At 42.2% G+C, this 20,251-nt stretch overlaps 1 protein-coding gene across 5 annotated transcripts in view; it reads right to left on the bottom strand.

The window, feature by feature from the left end:
- LOC104589907 (polygalacturonase inhibitor (DUF639)) overlaps window positions 1–20,251 on the bottom strand; it is a 70,111-nt gene that overhangs the window by 26,697 nt on the left and 23,163 nt on the right. For all 5 annotated transcript variants that reach the window (XM_010248376.3, XM_088903947.1, XM_088903948.1 and 2 more), the window contains exons 5-7: window positions 17,703–17,845; window positions 9,911–10,088; window positions 9,225–9,828 (exon numbers count right to left, since the gene is read on the bottom strand). In XM_010248376.3, coding sequence (XP_010246678.1) covers window positions 9,225–9,828; window positions 9,911–10,088; window positions 17,703–17,845 — 925 coding nt within the window. The remainder of the gene's footprint in view (window positions 1–9,224; window positions 9,829–9,910; window positions 10,089–17,702; window positions 17,846–20,251) is intronic.

The following is a 20,251-nucleotide window of genomic DNA, read 5'->3' as shown; positions in this document are numbered from 1 at the left end:
GTAATAGAAGGTCGTAGTTGTCAAGTTCTCACCTAGGCACCCACCAAGGGGCACCAGAACACCATGAATTATATTAAAAAGGCAACTGTCTAGGTGAGACTAGGCACCTGCCTAGGTGATAAGATGATCATCTAAGTGACAAAAGTTACAAGATAGGTGCCTTATTGTAACATTATTACTTTGATGTATGTTATTATCATGTACCTCGATAATATCACACTACATATAATATATAATATTTATGCTTTGTTGTACTGTTTTATTGTTAAAACATAAAACACCCAAAGGTTTTGAAAAGAGAAAAAAAGAAAGAAAGGTACAAAATAGGGATCCCTTAGGTTCCTTTTATAATAAAAGAAGATCTCATTAAAATAAGAGTCTCTCCAAGAGAAAGGTGATACTGTAATAAGAAATCACTAGAGAATATATACAACAATAGAACATAAAAATCCTCCACCTTCAAAATCTTTTGCATCAATAGAATCTTAACCCCCCCTTTTTTCCATCCCTTTCTACAATTACTCCCTCTCACATGAATTAAATATAACAAGGGCTTGGTACAAGAGAAAGGTGATACTGTAATAAGAAATCACTAGAGAATATATACAACAATAGAACATAAAAATCCTCCACCTTCAAAATCCTTTGCATCAATAGAACGTTAACTCCCTTTTTTTCCCATCCCTTTCCACAATTACTCCCTCTCACATTGTTGAGAAAGTTTAGGCAAGGGTGTTTTTAGTCTTTACCTCTTCTCTTTGTACTCTTTTTGTATTTGGGTGCCCAAGTAGGGACCTCTTTGTAATTTCTTGTTTCAAAATATAAAATGCTTTTTGAGGGCGTGAACAGTAACAAGAACACACCATTCAACACATTTCTCTCTTCTTCTCCTTTCTCTTTCTTTCTTCCTTTCTCATACAAACCCTAGATTTACAATACTAGTTGATAACTTGGTATCAGAGCAAGGTTAAGGCACATGGGAATACCTTTTTTCCTGACTCTCTTGCACAAGATGAACTGCTGACATCAGACCGCCGCGTGGATGACGTCAGCAGTCCGTACAGGTGTTGGCGGCAATACATGAATTATATATGGTTTGATTCGCCCTGATTTTAGAAGATTTTTGGTATGGCTCTTGTCTTCGTTCGAAGCTTCTATGATATTTAATAGATTTTTCAAGCAGAAAATCGCAAAAAATCCAGATCTGATGTCGAGCCTTATACACTTTGTTTAATCAGTTTTTCTGCTGCAAAACCTAGACCATTCAGGTCGTTTTTTACCTTGGGAGCAACGGGAAGTGGTCCCGTATTTTTCTAAGCCCTAGACAATTTTTGGGAGATTTTCTTCTCCCTCTATTTTGGCGTCAACTTAGTTTTTTGGCCCTTTTTTGCTTCTTAACTGTGTGGTGGCCTAGTTTCTTGAGTCCTTAGCTGTGGTTAAGTATTTGGGGCCCCTTTTGGTTGACGCGAAAGTGTTTGGATAGATTATGGAATCATCTAAGGATGTACAGATGGTTTCCAGTGTGTTCCCGGGAAGTGCAGACATTTCCAGTGGTATGATAATCACTGTTAAACTTGATGGAACCAACTTTTTAGAGTGGTTCCAATCTGCTAAACTTACCATCACTGGGAGAGGTAAACTGGGATTCATCACAGGAAAGGAGGTGAAGCCAAATCTGGAAGATCCAAAATATGTGAAGTGGGAACAGGATAACTCTCTTGTAATGTCATGGTTGATTTGCTCAATGCAACCTCATATTGCCCGAAACTACATGTTTCTTCCAATGGCCAAAGATATTTGGGATAGAGTTGTTTCCACTTATTCCCAAGTTAACAATACTGCTAGAGCATACCAGCTTTGGAGGGAAGCTTGCAGTATGCATCAGGGGGAGAGATCTGTGGCTATGTATTTCTCTTCTCTACAGTCTATCTGGGAAGAAATGGATCACCTGAAGACTCTTGTATGGAAGGACCCTGAAGATGGTGAGCAATATCGAAAGTATATAGAGGAGAATAGAGTCTTTGATTTCTTAGCTGGCTTGAATCCAGAGTTTGATTTTATTAGGTAACATATTCTTAGTGCCAGCATTGTCACTCTTGCTTCCGTTTACTCCCTTGTACAAGGGAAATAGAGTAGAAAGACAGCCATGATGCAACCTCCTACGATTTATCACTCTGCCTTTATGTCATCTCGATCCAAGCAAAATATAGTAAGCACCATGTTATTGAGAAGGCTGAGGATGTGGTTTGTGATTATTGCAAGAAGCCAAGACATACTACTAAGGAAAAGTGTTGGAAGCTCAATCCTCACTTAAAACCAGAAAAGTACAAAACCGAGAGGAAGGGAAACGCTCACTTGGCTACAATTGGTAATAATGTTCAACCTTCTAATGTTCATGACTCCTCTGATGTAATGGACAAACTCAGGAATTTACTGCTGCAGCTGGAAAACGGTGGTACATCCTCCTCATCTGGTTTTGGACTTAGTAATACATCTAGTTCATATGCCAAGACAGGTACTGCACTTGCTTGTTCCACATTTTTTAGTCCTTGGATTGTAGACTCCAGGCTAGTGCCCATATGACTAGTATGCCTTCACATTTTACCTCATATAAGTTAACCCCAGAGAAGGGCAAGATAATTGTTGTTGATGGATCTTAGACCCCTATTTCGGGTCAGGGTGAAGTCAAACTCACTCATAATCTTTCTCTTGAATCGGTTCTTCATGTGCCTCAATTACATAAAAGTTTGTTGTCTATTAGTTCTCTTACTAAATCCCATAATTGCTAAGTGACCTTTTTTCCTACCCATTGTGTTTTTCAGGACCTGAGCACAGGGAAGATGATTGGAAGTGGGCATGAAACTGATGGAGTCTACCTCTTTGATGGACCTTCAGAGCATGGATTATCAAGCTAGACTGAGTTTTGTTCAAATGAGAAAATGAGTCTTGAAATTATGGCATTTTCGTCTTGGTCGTATGTCTTTCAATTTTGTAAAACTTTTGTTTCCAAACTTATTTGACTCGGTGTCAAAGTTGAACTTTGAATGTGAAGTTTGTCATCTATCAAAATAGTGTAGAACCACATATTTTGCAAGTAGTAAACGAAGTAATGTTGCTTTTCATTTGATTCATACTGATGTTTGGGGCCCATATGCTATCCCTTGCATGGGTGGGTATAAATACTTCATCCTCTTCATTGATGACTACAGTCGGTATACATGGCTCTACTTGATGAAAAGTAGAGATGAAGTTCCTATGGTGGTTCAAAACTTCATGAATATGGTAGAGACACAGTTTGAGAAAAGAGTTAAGATAATAAGATCTGACAATGCCAAGGAATACTTTGAACATCATTTGCATAGACTTCTTGAAGATCGGGGCATTATTCACCAGGGTTCATGTAATCATACTCCACAACAAAATGGGGTAGCTGAAAGGAAGAATAGGCATGTGGTTGAAGTTGCTCGAGGTTTACTGTTTCAGACTCATGTTCCCACCCGTTTCGGGGGTGATGCTGTTGAGACATTTGTGTATCTCATCAACAGACTTCCTTCAAGGACCCTTAATCTTCAGTCTCCTCATCAACTTCTCATTCCTGATGAACCTCTTTCCAATCTCCCCCTTAAAATCTTTGGTTGTGTTTGTTTTGTTCATGATATGAGTCCTTCCCGGTGTAAGTTTGATCCTAAGTCAGTTAAATGTGTCTTCCTTAGTTACTCTCCTGTCCAGAAAGGCTATAGATGCTTTGATGCTCTCTCTAGCAAGAGATATGTCTCTAAGGATGCTACCTTTTTGGAGTCCTCCTTTTTCCAGTCATCCCGTCCTCTTCAGGGGGAGAATGCAAGTGAAGATTGGACTCCCTTTTGCCTTCCTGTCCCTGTCTCTTTTGTTCCTCCTCCCTCTCTTCCCTGTAACGATGGTATTCCTTCTCCTCCTCCTCCTCCTCCTCCTCCTATGTATTGGCCTCGGTCCTGGCAGCAATTTTTCATCAGGTGCAGTAAGAGGGTGGCTCCTAAAGTAGAATGCCCATCAGAATCTGATCTCCCAGACTCGGGTAATCTTGAACCTCCTGATAATTCTATTACTAATCCTGACCTTGATCTTCCTATTGCCACTCAAAAAGGGAAGAGGGCATGCAGCAAGTACCCTATTACTAACTATGTGTCTTATGATGCTCTCTCACCTTCCTATTGTGCCTATATTTCTACCATCTCTTCTGTTTCCATCCCTTGCAGTGTTACAGAGGCAACACAGTCCCCTCACTAGAAGGAAGCCATGAACCAAGAGATGGAGGCCCTGATAAAGAACCAGACTTGGGAGGTTGTTCCATGTCCTAAGGATAAGACTCCTGTTGGGTGTAAGTGGGTCTACACTATTAAGCACAAGGTAGATGGCTCAACTAAGAGGTACAAAGCTCGACTTGTAGCCAAAGGATACACACAAACTTATGGCATTGATTATCTGGAAACCTTTGCTCCAGTTGCTAAAATGAACTTTATTTGTGTGATCATTTCTCTTGCTGCCCATTACTCTTGGTCTTTATATCAAATAGATGTGAAGAATGCCTTCCTCAATGGGGACTTACAAGGGGAAGTGTATATGGACTTACCACCTGGGGTGAGCTTTCCTAACAGTGAAGGAAAAGTTTGTCGCTTAAAAAAGTCCTTGTATGGGCTCAAGCAATCTCCTAGAGCTTGGTTTGACAAGTTCAGAAATGCTATCTTAAAGATTGGGTTTTCTCAATCTCAAGCAGACTACACTTTATTCATTAGAAGAGTTGATAGAAGAGTAACAATGTTGATAATATATGTTGATGACATTGTTGTGACAGGTGACGAAATCACAGGTATCTCCCAGTTAAAGTCCTTCCTTGCTTCCGAATTTGAGATTAAAGACCTTGGTGATCTCCGATACTTTCTTGGCATTGAAGTTGCAAGATCTAAGAAGGGAATTTTTCTGTCACAAAGAAAATATGTACTTCACTTGCCTCATAAAGTTGGAAAATTAGGGTGTAAACCTGTTGAAACTCCAATTGATCCCAACCACAAGTTGAGTGCTACTGAAGGAGAAGTTCTTCCAGACAAAGGGGTATATCAGAGATTGGTGGGCCACCTTCTGTATCTCTGTTTGACTAGACCTGACATATCCTATGTTGTTGGAGTGGTTAGCCAATATATGCATGAACCTAGGACCTCTCATATGCAAGCAGTTAATAGAATTTTAGCCTATTTGAAAGGATGCCCTGGTAAAGGGATGTTGTATTCCAACCACAACCATCTAAATATTGAGGCTTACACAGATGCAGATTGGGCAAGGTCCATTGATGATAGTGTTAGACAGTGTATGCCCTTAGCTTCAATTAGATTGATGTACGTTATGAATTTATTGTAAATAAATAAAGTGCATATTTGATTCATGTTCCTGTGGTGTGTTTCTGTGTAATACCCTTAAACTGGACACTTATGAGACTCGTGTTAGTTTAGAATGTTCATAGCCGTTGGGTAAGTCTGGGGAGATTTATCCTGCCAAGGCTGACATTGGTGTGCTGCCAAATGTTGGGGTGGCCTGTCTCAGCCGCCAGGGTGAGACCCAAGGCACATGCAGTGTAGGATTAATTGAATCTTTGAACCGGACCAGATTTCCAATATTGCCCTGAACCTTGGAGATTGATGGGCAAAACTGGAAAGTTACACCTGACCCCTAGACTCGATTATGATACTACACTAGGTGTTGGATTGGGTTGTCTTTGATATGCCAATCAGTGAGATCCTTAGCGGGGGTCAAAACCTGGGTATGTTGGGACAGTCCGAGAATTTATCTGAGTGGGTGATCATAATGACAGGATCAGCCCCTTTGTCGAACAAAGGTAATGATCGGGAATGCACTCTCTCTGATGGAAACCAAGACTGCCGGCAGCCGATTTCAATCGTTGAAATTTTGTTTTGCAAAATATATTTATATACTGATATACATACATATATATATATATATATATATATATATTATATATTACGGTTTCTAAACGTTTGCAAAAGGTTTTAATTCCCGGGATCCATGTGAACAGAGAGTGCAGCACTGTTCCTTGCAGCCGAGGGAGAGGTCCTCTTTTGTCGGGCAGTGTTTGATCATTATGGGCTGAGAGGTTAAGTGTAAGGCCATTGAGGGTAATACTTGATGGGCTAATCTTGCATCTGCCCACAGTCCCTGGGTGTTACAAGGTGGCTTGGCCCAGGGACCACTTAGGGTAAGTGTTGGGCCCATAGAGCCCATGTGATGGGTTTCAGGGGATGCACTGTCCATAACAGTGTATTCGGCCAGGCCTTGTAACAAAGGCTGGGCTGAACCCATGTGGCTGATGTATAGATCAATGTTTGGGTCCCACGCCATACAAAGAAGCCCAACTGGGCAGCAGTTTGGAAGGCTAAATGAGCACATATCCCTATTGGGCCTAAAGCCCATTTCAAACTGGGCTGATTTGATCAGTTAAATGAGGGGTGAATTCTGATATTAGATTACCAGATTTAGAAACCTCCTAATGGGATTAGGAAAGGGTTGATCTAATCTGCAAATAAGATAAGGGTTTACCCTTATCACTTGAAGGGAATTCTGATCCAAATATGATTTGGATCAGCAACTCCTAATGGGATTAGGAGCTGATCCCTTTAAGCTTATAAAAGGAGGAGGGGGCGGCAGCCTTTAAGAGATTGATATTCACATTCTCTTCAGAGCTGAAATCACAGAAGAAAGAATTCAGCACCTCTGCGAAAATTCTTTCTTGCCGCCTCCTTCCTGCCGCCGCCATATCTGCCAGTTCGATTTCCTATTCTCAGTGGGAGTGATCAAGATTGGATCTTGATATCAGTCCTTTGTGAAAGGGCTGATTGGAAGCCGTGCTCACGTGTCGTCCAGCTGATTCTTGCGAAGGATCTAGTTCTTTTGAAGAACGTTGCTGATTTTGCTCCATCCTATACTGCGCCATCTTCAGTGGGAGCAGTCTTTGGTTCCTTCCTTGGGCGTGAACACCTCCATTGGGAGATATTGTTTCTCCGTATCAGGTATATCCCTCTCCTACTTTTTTTTGTTCAGATCTGGTTCGGTTCTTGGTTCAAGATTGATCCTTGAAAAATATGATTTTTCTAAATTAGGGAATACGATTCCCAGTAAGATGGAGAGAAATTTTTGAAATTCGCCCATTCTATTCCGCAAGATTCAGGCGTCCATACGATGGATCTCTCATCCCTTCAGATAGAAGATCAACATCTGGTTATTGTACATTAATCGGAGGCAATGTGGTTAAATGGAGAAGTAAGAAACAATCTGTGGTTACTCGTTCTAGTGCTGAGGCAAAATACAGGGCAATGGCTCATGGAGTGTCTGAACTACTCTAGTTGAAGACCTTATTGGCTGAGATGGGCATCCAAGCGGATATCCCAATGAGACTGTATTGTGACAATCAAGCAGCCATAAACATTGCCCACAATCCTGTTCAACATGATCGTACAAAGCATATTGAGGTGGACAGACACTTTATTAGAGAAAAAATTGCTAGTGGAGAAATTTGCCTTCCTTTTGTAAGATCGGAAGACCAACTAGCCGATTGCCTCACTAAAGGTGTTCACCACCCAAAGTTTGCTGAGAACCTTGCCAAGTTGGCCATGATTAACATATATGCTCAGCTTGATGGAGAGTGTTGAGAAAGTTTAGGCAAGGGTGTTTTTAGTCTTTACCTCTTCTCTTTGTACTCTTTTTGTATTTGGGTGCCCAAGTAGGGACCTCTTTGTAATTTCTTGTTTCAAAATATAAAATGCTTTTTAAGGGCATGAACAGTAACAAGAACACACCATTCGACACATTCCTCTCTTCTTCTCCTTTCTCTCTTTCTTTCTTCCTTTCTCATACAAACCCTAGATTTACAATACTAGTTGACAACTATGAATTAAATATAACATGGGCTTGGTACCTTGTTTTTCTCCTCAATACTCTCTCCTTATCTCTCTCTTAAATCTTTTATTAGTATAAAAATATAGCCTGCTTTATTTGCTACTAGTTTTTTGACTTGCAATTTCTATGAAATAATTCTGATAGGCCAACATTTTTAGGAAGGTCCATGTGAGAAGGTATCTCATCTTGAGCCACTTCCAGACTCTTCACTTAAGTCTACAGTAAGAAGCCACATGCCTAAGATGGTTAGAAGGAATAAAATGCATGATTTGATGTAACAAAATATATTGACGAGAGAGATGATTATAAATATCTAGCCCAGGGAAGAGAAGGCAAAGAAGTTAGATCCAATCTTCCCCCTTTCTCTCGATTTCCCCACCCCCACCATTTTGAGGTGGTTAGCTCTCCCTCGAAGAGAGCTCTGTGATAGGCAGTAACCTATCAACTTCTTATATAATAATGTTCTATTTGAAATAACGAAAGAATTGATTTAAAATGCTATTGTATTTGTAATATAATGACTTTGCATGTTTTGATATAAAATTCGTTGTTATTATTAGATAGAATAACTAATTTTCACTTTATATATGTTAGAGTGCTTGAGTCAGGGGTATTTTGGCCATTCTGGTTTATCTTCTTGGAAGTGAAAGGTCTATTGTATCTGAATTTAAGTTATGTGTCCCATCTTATATGAGGGACAAAACTGTCTTTCTTGTAACTCCAAGTTTTATGAATAAAATCCAAGTGGGTCAGCTAGGAGAGTGATTGGATTCACATTCTCTTCTAGTCTGGCCGAATATTCTTTTCCTTCTTTCTCTTTTCTTTCTTCTTCCTTCTTCTCTACTTTGACCTAGAATCAACTAGGGTTTATTCACAATATACATGTTGGCTGATATACAGAACTGGGAAATTAGTTTAGATAAGGTATTTCTTCTATAGAAATTTGTGCAACTAGCCACTCCACTATCATCTAGAGTTGCCTATACACCTTAACAAAACTATGTAACTTTAGTTCTTATCAAAACTGCCCAGAAGGGTACTGCTTACTGAATGATACATGTCATCATTTCTCCTCTACTAATTTTTTGATAATTATTTCTCTATTAATTACAGGACATGTAATTTTTCTTTTCTTGTAAATTCAAATGCTGTTCTTATCTAAGAACTCTTAGTTCTCCTTATAAGTTTTAAAAATAGATATTGCAATAGCTATTTTTAAAAGTTAATTTAGTAATAAGAACATGAAACAAAGTCCAGTAAAGAGCACAAAATTCACAACACACCTTCATCACAGCTATGTTTGTATCAATTCCCTCCACTTTCACTTGATTCACGGTTTCCTGTGCTGCCTCAGCTCTTCCAGTGTTACATTTCAATTGCTTCACGGCCAATTCCAAAGGATTTATTTTACCAACCCAAATATCCCTCTCCAGGAACTTTGCTTCTACCTCCACATCTAACAGTTTTGGTAACATGAAGCCAAGTCTAGTGAGTGTAATAAATGACACCAGGGACAATGAAGGCTGCCGTTTCATGTCAACTGATGAACTCTCAATGGCATCATCTTGAGACATACCAGAATTCAGTATTTCTAAGTGTCTTGATAAAGTTTCCAGAATGGTATCTCCCCCTGGAAGCTTTTCTGCTAAGTTGTATGCAAGTAAAGTCTTATAATGGGACGGGCAAATATGGAAAGCATCTCTCACAGCATGGTATCGATAGATGCCTAGGATGGCCTTTGCAAGTGCTTCTGCTTGCTGAGTATGTTTGAGTTTGTATTTCCTAATAAATTTGTGAGCATATAGAATCTCAAGACTAATTTCCAACCAATAGTCCCTCCGTGAACTACCTTTGAATTCTGGAAACTCCAAGTAAACAGGTTCTGGTCTGTAAAATAGCACAGCTAAAATTTGATCACAAGGTCTATAATTATATATATGTCCAACAACCATTAGCAACTGAAACTTACATAGCTGTTGATTTATACATCAGAGCTTTATCAAAGAGACGAGCACCCAAAGGTCCAGTCAATTCAGGCTTTATGATCTGCTTCAGGTCTGTTGCTAAATCATATCTAACAGCCTTTTCATACAAACCAACTCCCAGTGATTCAAAGTACAAAGCATAATTGGTCAGTGTCAAGCGCCCTGCAGCAAATAAAATTTATACAAGGATGAAGACAATTTAACTCATTACATTGTTACCCAGTTTGCAAACACAGTACAATGTTACCCTACCTCAACATAAATCACATGGTATTAACCAAGTCTGTCTAAGCATTGGTAGACTGCAGACCTAAATAAACCCAATGAAAGATAGATGATAAATGGGCAGCCCAGTGCGGGAGTGTCCCACCAATGAAAAAAAGATCCTATGAATAATTAATAATGATGGGTGAGGTAGCATAGGTGATGCAGGAGCCAAAGAGCCATTATACAGTAACTTTTTGAAAATTTCATATATTTTTGTATTTTTAGACAGTAGGGAGATTTTGTCCATTTTATATGTTGCCTGTGGGGTCTGACCTAGTAGTTTGATTTGTTTTAGTCATATTTTAGTTGTGCCTAAATTTCTAAGTCATTGGTTTAAGTAATTCAAGAGTTAATTTATTTTCTTATGATAGTGGCAATTCTGTAATTTGATTCCAGTCCTAGTAGGGCTGCCCACCCCTATGTGTGTGTGTTTGTAAAAGTGCAAAAGCATAGATAAGATGAATGGATGAAGTTTATTTGAGATTTTACAGATTATATTGTAAGTGTGCCCTCAAGTGATTCTAGGCACCCCGATGAATCATTCCAGATTTTCTCCCACTTTTTTCTCCCTATTTTCTTATTAATCCTTCAAGGAGCCATTACAACCATCAACCAGTGTTTTAAAAGGCATGAGAGGCATATGCCTGGAGGCATGCCTCCAGGTCAGACACCCCTAAAATACCCCAAGGCATATGTTGAGGGCCCGGGAATAGGATCTCGTCACGGGTCGGTCCACGGGGAAAACCTCCTGTTTTCCCTTGTTCCTTCCTGCTCGTGATGAACCTATCTTGGCACCTTCAGTGATTTGTCCAAGAGATCACCAACTCTCCTAACTCAATCTTGACTGAATAATTTGATATCTCATTCAATAATGGGGTCTCCTTAAATAGGAGATTACAAGAGTCCTAATCAAAGGGAGTCTCCTTGCTGAATAGGGAGACTTCCAGTTTTATCTTGCTAAGGATAAGATAAGCTAATCCTAATCTGATAAGCTACTAACAAGATAAGATAAGCTAAGATAATCCTAATCTAATAAGCTATTAACAAGATAAGATAAGAGATAAGAACAAGCAAAATGAGCTAATCTAATCTAGATAAGGCTGCTGTTGCCGAACTGGGTAGGATGAGCATCACTGAATCCTTGCTGCTGCTGGCGGTGGGCCCGGGGCCTGTTGCTGCCGATGGCGATGGTACGTCTTCCCGAGAAAGGCGTCCATAACATTACTCCCCTCCTGGACTACGAGCTTGTCCTCAAGCTCGAAAGCTGGATATGTGGCTTGGAACTCTACCAATGGGATCCATGTGGCTTCTGTTGGTGGTAGATCACACCATTCCACCAAGACTTCAAGGATTCCACGATTGAAACGAGAGCGGGTGACAGTTTTAGGCTGGGGGACCAGTTTGCCATCTTTCAAGGGTGGCAGGGAGGGAACTTGGTCCGGGGGAACACCCGTAAATGGTTTCAGCAAGGAGATGTGGAAGACATCATGAATTCGGCTAGTCCCTGGCAATTCTAGCCGGTAGGCCACACTGCCAATCCGTCGCAGAACCTTGTAGGGCCCATAGTACTTAAGGGCCAGCTTCGGGGCAGCCTTGTGGCGCAAGGAGCGCTGCCGGTAGGGCTGGAGCTTCAACCAAACAAATTGTCCTGGATCGAACGACAGTTCCCGGTGGTGCTTATCATAGTGGAGCTTCATGCGGAGCTGAGCCTACTGTAAGCAAATGCGGACGTCGGTGAAGAGGGCGTCGCGGTCCTGTAAGGAGTGATCGATTGTGTCCAAGCGAGTAGATCCGGGCTCGTAGGACAGCAAGCGGGGAGGATCCCTGCCGTAAACGACGCGAAAGGGAGTCATGCCGAGGGAGGAATAGTAGGCTGTGTTGTAGCAGTACTCGGCCCAAGGAAGCCATTCCAACCACCGTCGAGGTTGATCGCCTACGAAACAACGGAGATACATCTCGATAGTGCGGTTAACCACTTCCGTCTGACCGTCGATTTGTGGCCGGTAAGCAGATGAGTAGGCCAGGGTGGTGCCGTGTAGTCGAAATAACTCTTTCCAGAAGGCACTAGTGAATACCGGGTCTCTATCGCTGACGATGGATTCCGGCAACCCATGTAAGCGAAAGATATGTGTAAAGAAGGCGAGGGCAACCGAAGTGGCACTGTATGGGTGTGATAGAGGAATGAAGTGCACGTATTTAGAGAAGCGGTCGACTACCACAAAGAAAACTGATTTGCCCCCTACCTTGGGAAGTCCCTCAATGAAGTCCATGGAGATGTCGGCCCAGATCTGCGATGGGATGGAAAGGGGCTGAAGGAGGCCTGCCGGGTGTAGGTTTTCCCATTTGTGTTGTTGGCATGTGGAGCAATTCTGGACAAAATCTCGAATAGAAGTCTTCATACCTCGCCAATGGAAATCAGTCCGGACACGGTATAGTGTTTTTTGAATGCCCTCGTGGGTGGAGTTATGGATGCTGGTGATGATGGTGGGAATCAACGGGCAGTCTGCTGGAAGATGGACTCGTCCCTTATACAGTACCAACCCGTCGTGAAGTGACCAATCGGGGTCGGCCATGCCGGTCTAGATCTTCTGCAGTAAGAGCGACCATTCCGGGGACTGTGGTGCTGCCTTCTTAATGTCGTCAAACAGAGAGATCCGAGGTTGGGAAATGCTACATAGAACCATCGCGTCTTCTTCTCGCCTAGACAAGGCATCAGCTGCGCGATTAGAGGATCCCGCCTTATATTCCACCCGGAAGTCAAACCCGAGCAGTTTGCTAACCCAATGCTGCTGAGGGGAAGTGGTGAGATGCTACTCTAACAGGTATTTGAGGCTGTAATGATCAGTTTTGACGATGAACGACCGCCCCCACAAATACAGCCTCCAGTGCTGGATGGCTCGGGCAAGGCCGATTAGTTCGCGCTCATAGGCTGGAAGCTTCAGATGCCGGTCAGCCAATCTGCGGCTGAAGAAAGCATTCGGGTTCCCTTGCTGTTGTAGTACGGCCCCGATACCCACTCTGGAAGCATCGCACTCGACTGTAAATTCAAGGGCGAAATTAGGTAATTGCAGGACAGGGGTTGAAGACAATGCATTTTGCAGTGACAAAAAAGCTTCATCAGCTGCGTCGTCCCATCGGAAGGAGTTTCTCTTCAACAGGTTGGTTAACGGGGCTGCCAACACTCCATAGTTCTGTACAAATTTGCAGTAGTAACCTGTTAAACCGAGGAACCCGCGTAAGGCCTTGGCGGATTGAGGTTTGGGCCATTCTGTTATAGCCTGAATCTTGGAACTATCAACTGTTACACCCTGCCCATGGATGATGTGGCCGAGGTAAAGAACCTGTCGCTCCCCGAAGGAGCACTTGGACTGTTTCAGGAATAAGCTGTGATGGCGTAGGAGTACGAAAACGGTCCTCGGATGGTGGACATGCTCTACCCATGATTTGCTGTAAACGAGGATATCATCAAAGAAAACTAAAACAAATTTGCGCAGATGGGGCTGGAATACCTCGTTCATTAGTGACTGAAATGTAGATGGTGCATTGGAGAGTCCGAATGGCATGACTAAAAATTTGAAGTGGCCATGGTGGGTGCGAAAAGCAGTCTTCTTCACGTCACCGGGAGCCATGCGAACTTGGAAATATCCGGACCTAAGGTCCAACTTAGAGAAATACTGGGCACCATGCAACTTGTCCAGCAGTTCGTCCACAACGGGAATAGGGAACTTATCTTTGATCGTCCGGTCATTGAGTTCTCTATAGTCAACACAGACCTCCATGTTCCATCCTGCTTCGCCACCAACAGAACTGGCGAAGAGAAGGGGGAGTGACTTTTGCATATGATCCCTTGGTTCAGCATCGCTGTACATTGTTTTTCTATCTCATCCTTCTGTAAGTGAGGGTAGCGATAAGGCCTGACAACGACTGGTGCTGAACCCGCCACCAAAGGAATACGATGGTCGCAAGCTCGGGAAGGGGGAAGGCCCTTCAGTTCTTGGAACAGATCTGAAAACTCGGCGAGAAGTTTTTCCATGGCTGCCGGTTCTGTCTGGAGTGCATGAACCTGCGGTGTCTTTTCTTTAACCCTACAACCGTGCCATGAAACTTGCTTGCCATTCAGGTGGAAGGTCATGGTGAGTGCGCTGAAGTCCCACAAAATCGGGCCTAGGGTAATTAACCATTTGACCCCAAGAACAATATCGAACCCATCCAATGAGAGTACAAATAAATCAACAAGAATTAGTTTAGAATTGACCTGTACTGGGACGTCCTTACAAATCCCTGGACTGTGAACTTTTTCACCATTTGCGACGGCTACCTGTAGTCGTGGCCGGAGTTCCATTGGTAGTTTTAACTGCAGGGCTGCATGTTCACTTATGAAGTTGTGTGTGCTCCCTGAATCGACGAGAATGCGCACTGGCTAACCTGTGATTTGTGCCTGTAACTGCATGGTCTTAGAGGTTTTAATACCGGTGATCGCATGGAGAGAGATCTCTGGTTCGAACGTGACGGGTTCCCCTTCCTCCTCTTTCTCATCTATGAGAAGGCAAAAAAGCCTCTTGCATCTATGTCCTGCCGAGTAGAGGTCATCACAGTTGAAACATTGACCTCTCGCTCGGTGCTCTGCCATTTCTGCCCTGGTCAAGCGCTTGATAGGAGGAGTGACCATGTTACTGCCTGTACTTGTCACTGCTCTAGAGGTGGTGGTCGTGGGAGGCTTCATTTCCCAGCTGGTAGCAGAAGAGGGGGTCGTTGCTGCTGGTCTTGGGGGCACCCACGAGTTCGGTGGACGACCCACATTAAAAATTCCGCGGCTGAGCTGCAGCTTGCGCTCAAATGCGTGGGCTAAGTTCATGGCTGTGACCAAATTTGGGGGATTCTGCATCTCGACATCCACTTGCAGGGGTTCTGCTAACCCTGCTGTGAACATATCCACTTGCTAGTCTGGTCGCACAGAGGATGCCCTCGCGAGGAGGGTTTGGAACTGTCGCTGGTATTCAGCAACTGTTCCGGTCTGTTTAAGGTTAATTAGCTCGCCCAGTGGGTTGCTGGTCAATGGGGGTCCGAACCGAAGAAGGCAATAGGATTTAAACTGGGGCCAACTGAGCCCGGGTTCTTCTTGCTCTAACCGATAAAACCAAAGTTGTGCTTCTTCTATTAAATGAAAGGCGGCTAGGCTTACCTTGTCCTGGTCATTTGTCCGTTGATTCGGAAGAATTGCTCGCAGCGATACAGCCAGCCTAGGGGGTCTCCGTTGCCGTTGTACGATGGGAACTCCAGCCTGTTGTACTTGGGGATGATGGCTGCTCCATGGTCGACGGACTGCTGTTCGCCGGAAGACTTCGGCAGGTCTGGCCAGCGGTCGTTAGCTGCTGTCCCTCCGTCAGAGTTCCTTTCCCTGCTGGAAAGAAACATCTCCATTAGTCGTCGCAGTTCTCGCACTTCACCTTTGATCTCACGAACTCCGGAGCTGGTCTCCACGAGTTGGTGCTCGAGGTCGTGGACCCTGGAAGGTAGCTGCTCCAGATCTCCCATGACGCCTTGCTCTGATACCAAGTTGTTGAGGGCCCGGGAATAGGATCTCGTCACGGGTCGGTCCACGGGGAAAACCTCCTGTTTTCCCTTGTTCCTTCCTGCTCGTGATGAACCTATCTTGGCACCTTCGGTGATTTGCCCAAGAGATCACCAACTCTCCTAACTCACTCTTGACTGAATAATTTGATATCTCATTCAATAATGGGGTCTTCTTAAATAGGAGATTACAAGAGTCCTAATCAAAGGGAGTCTCCTTGCTGAATAGGGAGACTTCCAGTTTTATCTTGCTAAGGATAAGATAAGCTAATCCTAATCTGATAAGCTACTAACAAGATAAGATAAGCTAAGATAATCCTAATCTGATAAGCTATTAACAAGATAAGATAAGAGATAAGAACAATAAGATAAGAACAAGCAAAATGAGCTAATCTAATCTAGATAAGGCTGTTGTTGCCGAACTGAATCCTTGCTGCTGCTGGCGGTGGGCCCGGGGCCTGTTGCTGCCGGCGGCGATGGTACGTCTTCCCGAGGAAGGCGTCCATAACAGCATATGCCAGAAACACTAATGCCCCTGAGGCAATTGAGGCACACCCTCATACGCCTTTTGCATGAGGTATGCGCCTCACACGCCTCATGCATGGATCATATGAAAAAGCAAAAAGAAAGAAAATAAGGAAAAAATGAAAAAAGAAAAGGGAAGGGAAGGGAAGGAACAAGACATCTTTCAGCTAGTATTATGCATCTTCATTCTTCTTAATACAAGGCATCTTTCATAAAATTAAAAAAAAAAACAAAAAAAAGAAGAGATTCCCCTTCCTCTTCTTCCTCCTCATCCTCCTCTTCTTCCACCTCATCCCCCTCCTCTTAAGGAGGCTTACACCTCCTTGAGTTTGTGAGAATTATGCCTCTAGGCAGTGAAACACCTTGCATCATGCCTCCAAGTTTTAAAACATTTCCGTCAACAACTGTAGGTTTTTCGTCAAAAGACATTCATTCAACATTTCAAAGGATTGGAACTATTAGGTGTATTTTCCTTTAATTTTCATTAAAACTTGAAATCTTCCCATTCTAGTTGTTTCCATCTTTTTTGCCAAACTGTCTCCAATCCCAACCAAATTTAGATGCCCCATATATCATTACATCCTTCCATCCCTTTAAATATCATACAAAATCCCACATAGAACACAGGATTCCTTAATTATTTAGCTTTATGCCAAGTCTAAAATTTTCATCCTTATGTGCCAAACATACTCCAACCTAACCAAATTCAATTGCATGTCACAACTATCCATTCTAACCCTACATCCCTACCAATGAAATTTCACAGAAAAATTGCATCATAGACCTATTTTTTTCTATTTTAAAGTTTTTTCACCTTATTAAGATAAATATATAATTTTTGTGTTCGACACCCTAAAACTTTTCCAACTTAACCAATTTTTGTCTTTTATCCTAAATCCATCCTAACCCTCGTAAGCTCATCCTTTGGTCATTCAAGTCTTACATCAATTGGCATCAAAGCAAGTGGTCCTACATCAATAGGCTGCCAAGGATATAGGTGTTCACAGCACAAATCTTTGTACATTTTCCATTTTTTTAATTATCAATAAATTGTGAAGAAATACCAATTTTAAAAAACATGGATCCAAGTGGAAATTGGACAAGGGAAGCCAAGATAGATTAGACCAATCAGCATGATCTAACAGATCAAGCCAAATCATACTTCAGTTATCCAAGAAAGCTACCTTAAGGCAAGAAAGCTAAACAAGTGGAGAAAACAGTTTAGTGGAAAGATCTTTAGGCTGAGTTTGGAAGGAGTACAAATGCAAATATGTAGAGTGCAAAACCTTATATTTTGTATTATTTTATATGTATTTACACTGTACATATTTGTATTTGTACTCTTTCCAAACTGAGCGATATGGAGTCAGAAAGAAAGAGACATCCCAGATCCAGGAGAAACAAATGCCTCACCAGGCCATGCAGAGATGCCAGTATGTTGCAGAACTGGTTGAGTGGGAACACAACCATCAACATCTAGGATGACCTCTCCTTCAGCAAGTGTAAGGCTGGAAGCTAAAGGCAACCCTGAGGCACTTTTTGCATTTTTGATCACCCTGCAATAAAATGTATGATCCAATAACTGAAATTACATTTAGGTACTAGATAACACAACTAAAGAAGCATTCAAACAAATGCACCATCTCAGTGTAAGGCTGGAAGTTAAAGGCAACCCTGAAGTAATTTTTGCATTTTTTATCACCCTGCAGTAAAATGTATGATCCAATAACTGAAATTACATTTAGGTACTAGATAACGCAACTAAAGAAGCATTCAGACAAATGCACCATCTCAGGGTTGCCTTTACTGCAGTAAAAAGAATAATCAACCAGTGGAGAAGGGGCAGGTGAATATAATAAATTTAATAATAAACAATTGATATTTTCATCAGCATTTTATTTGATACTTTGTACTTTTCATTAATTACTTAGGTGTGTTTCTCTGTTTTTGTTGATAATAGAAAATTTTGCAAAGAGAGAAAAAGCAAGGAGACACATAACCAGTAGTCATTATAATCAAGAGGATAGAGGGGAAGCAAGGAGAAAGGAGAGAAAGAGGAGAGAGCAAGATAAGAGAGGAGGGAAAGTTCGAAAGGGCCAAAAAGTTGGGCTGGTGGTGCCTTTTCTATTATTTATGTTAGAGTGACAAGAGAATACATAATAAGTAAAAGGATTAAACTACCCCTGCAGCAGTTTAGTACACATTACAATGCTCCCTCTCAAGTTAGGCTATAGATGTCAATCAACCCAACTTGTTACATAATTCACTATGCCACAAGGAGTTAACACCCTTTGTGAATACATCTGCAAGTTGCTCCAACATATGGGGTACACACTTTTCCCTTTCAATCTTCTCTCGGACGAAGTGCTTACCAATTTCAATGTGCTTGGTTTGGTCATGGAGAATAGGTTAGCAGCTATATTGTTAGTTGCCTTTAACAATACAATATTATGGGGCCACTTGCTGTGAAGCCATGCTCTCTGCCTCTCCCAGGAGACTTTAATCCACAACACTTCTGTCAGACCATGTGACATGGCTCTATACTCAGACTCTACACTTGACCTAGCAACCACCTCTTTATTTCTACTCCTCCAAGAGTATAGTAGCCACTAGATGACTTCCTATCATCCACAGAGCCTGCCCAGTCGGCATCATTAAAGGCTTCAACTCTTCAAAGATCATGCTTTGCAGGCAAGAGTCCCCTTCCAGGGTATTTCTTCAAGTACCAAAGAACCCTTTCTACAACTGCAAGATGGGAGGTTTTAGGAGCATGCACATACTGACCAAGAACACCAGTAGCATAAGCAATGAATGGGCATGTCATAGAAAGATATAACAACCTTCCAATAAGTTTCTGGAATTGCTTCACCCTCAAGGGGATCTCCTTCATTGTTTCCCAATCCGTGATTCTGCTCTATTGGTGTGCCTGCTGATTTAGCTCCCAGCTTTCCAATATCCTGTAGGAGATTAAAGACATTTTTTTCTCTAAGAATTAAAGATGCCCTTCCGTGGGCTCTTTCCCTTTTTGGGTGTAGTTGGAATCCTCCTTCAAATTTGCAAAGCCTTTTTTCCCCTTCTTTCTTCAGGTGCCGAAGGGGAAGGACCATGTGGAGATGTTTGAGGGCTGCAGTTTGTTGGGCCCTATGGGAGGAAAGGAACTCCAGAATCTTTTCTGAAGTAGGAAAAAGTAATGAAGAACTGAGAAAATTGATTCATATAAGGGTTGTTCAGTGGCTGAAATCTTCAGAGCTGTTTACAGATTTCACGGTGGTTGATTTGTTGAGGAAATGGGGTGAGATTGCTAACTGCACCCAGACCAAAGCAATCTTGTGTGTGTCCTGGGCTCCCCCACCGGCTGGCTTCTTAAAACTGAACTTTGATGGGAGTAGTCGGGGGAATCCTGGACAATCGGGGATTGGAGGTGTGTTTAGGGATGAGAACGGGCTTGTCTCAGCCATGTTCTCCGGCCCAATTGGAGTGGGTGACTCTCTCAGGGCTGAAATCTTTGCAGTTATGGAAGGAGTTCAAAGAGCCAAGGAAATGAATATAAGAAAACTCATCATTGAAGGGGATTCAGAGGTGGTGGTAGGGTGGCTGAATAAAGAAAACAGCAGTTTATGGATGTACAGTAACGAGAGGAGGAAGTTTAGGTGGCTGGTTCAAGAGATGGAAGTTAAGGTTAGCTGGGTGAATAGATCAGCTAACTCCTTTGCGGATGGATTAGCTAAGCAAGGAGTCGAGAGGGAGTCAATGTTTTGGGAACAAGTGTAATTTTTCCTTTTTGTTCTTGGGAGTGTTAAGCTCCTTCTGGAAGATAAGAAAGTTTATCTTCCTCTCTGTAATTACTTTTGTGATTAAGTAATGAAATGTTGTTATTGATCAAAAAAATTAAAGATGCCCTTCTCTAAGCAAGCAACTTCAATTCCAAGGAAGTACCGAAGAAGACCAAAATCCTTTACTTG

Source organism: Nelumbo nucifera, chromosome 4, assembly GCF_055504915.1.
Source record: "Nelumbo nucifera cultivar China Antique chromosome 4, China Antique-T2T, whole genome shotgun sequence".
In the NCBI taxonomy this organism is placed as follows: Eukaryota; Viridiplantae; Streptophyta; class Magnoliopsida; order Proteales; family Nelumbonaceae; genus Nelumbo; species Nelumbo nucifera.
The sequence above is the reverse complement of the archived record's forward strand: the minus strand, read 5'-3'. Positions and strand labels throughout refer to the sequence as shown.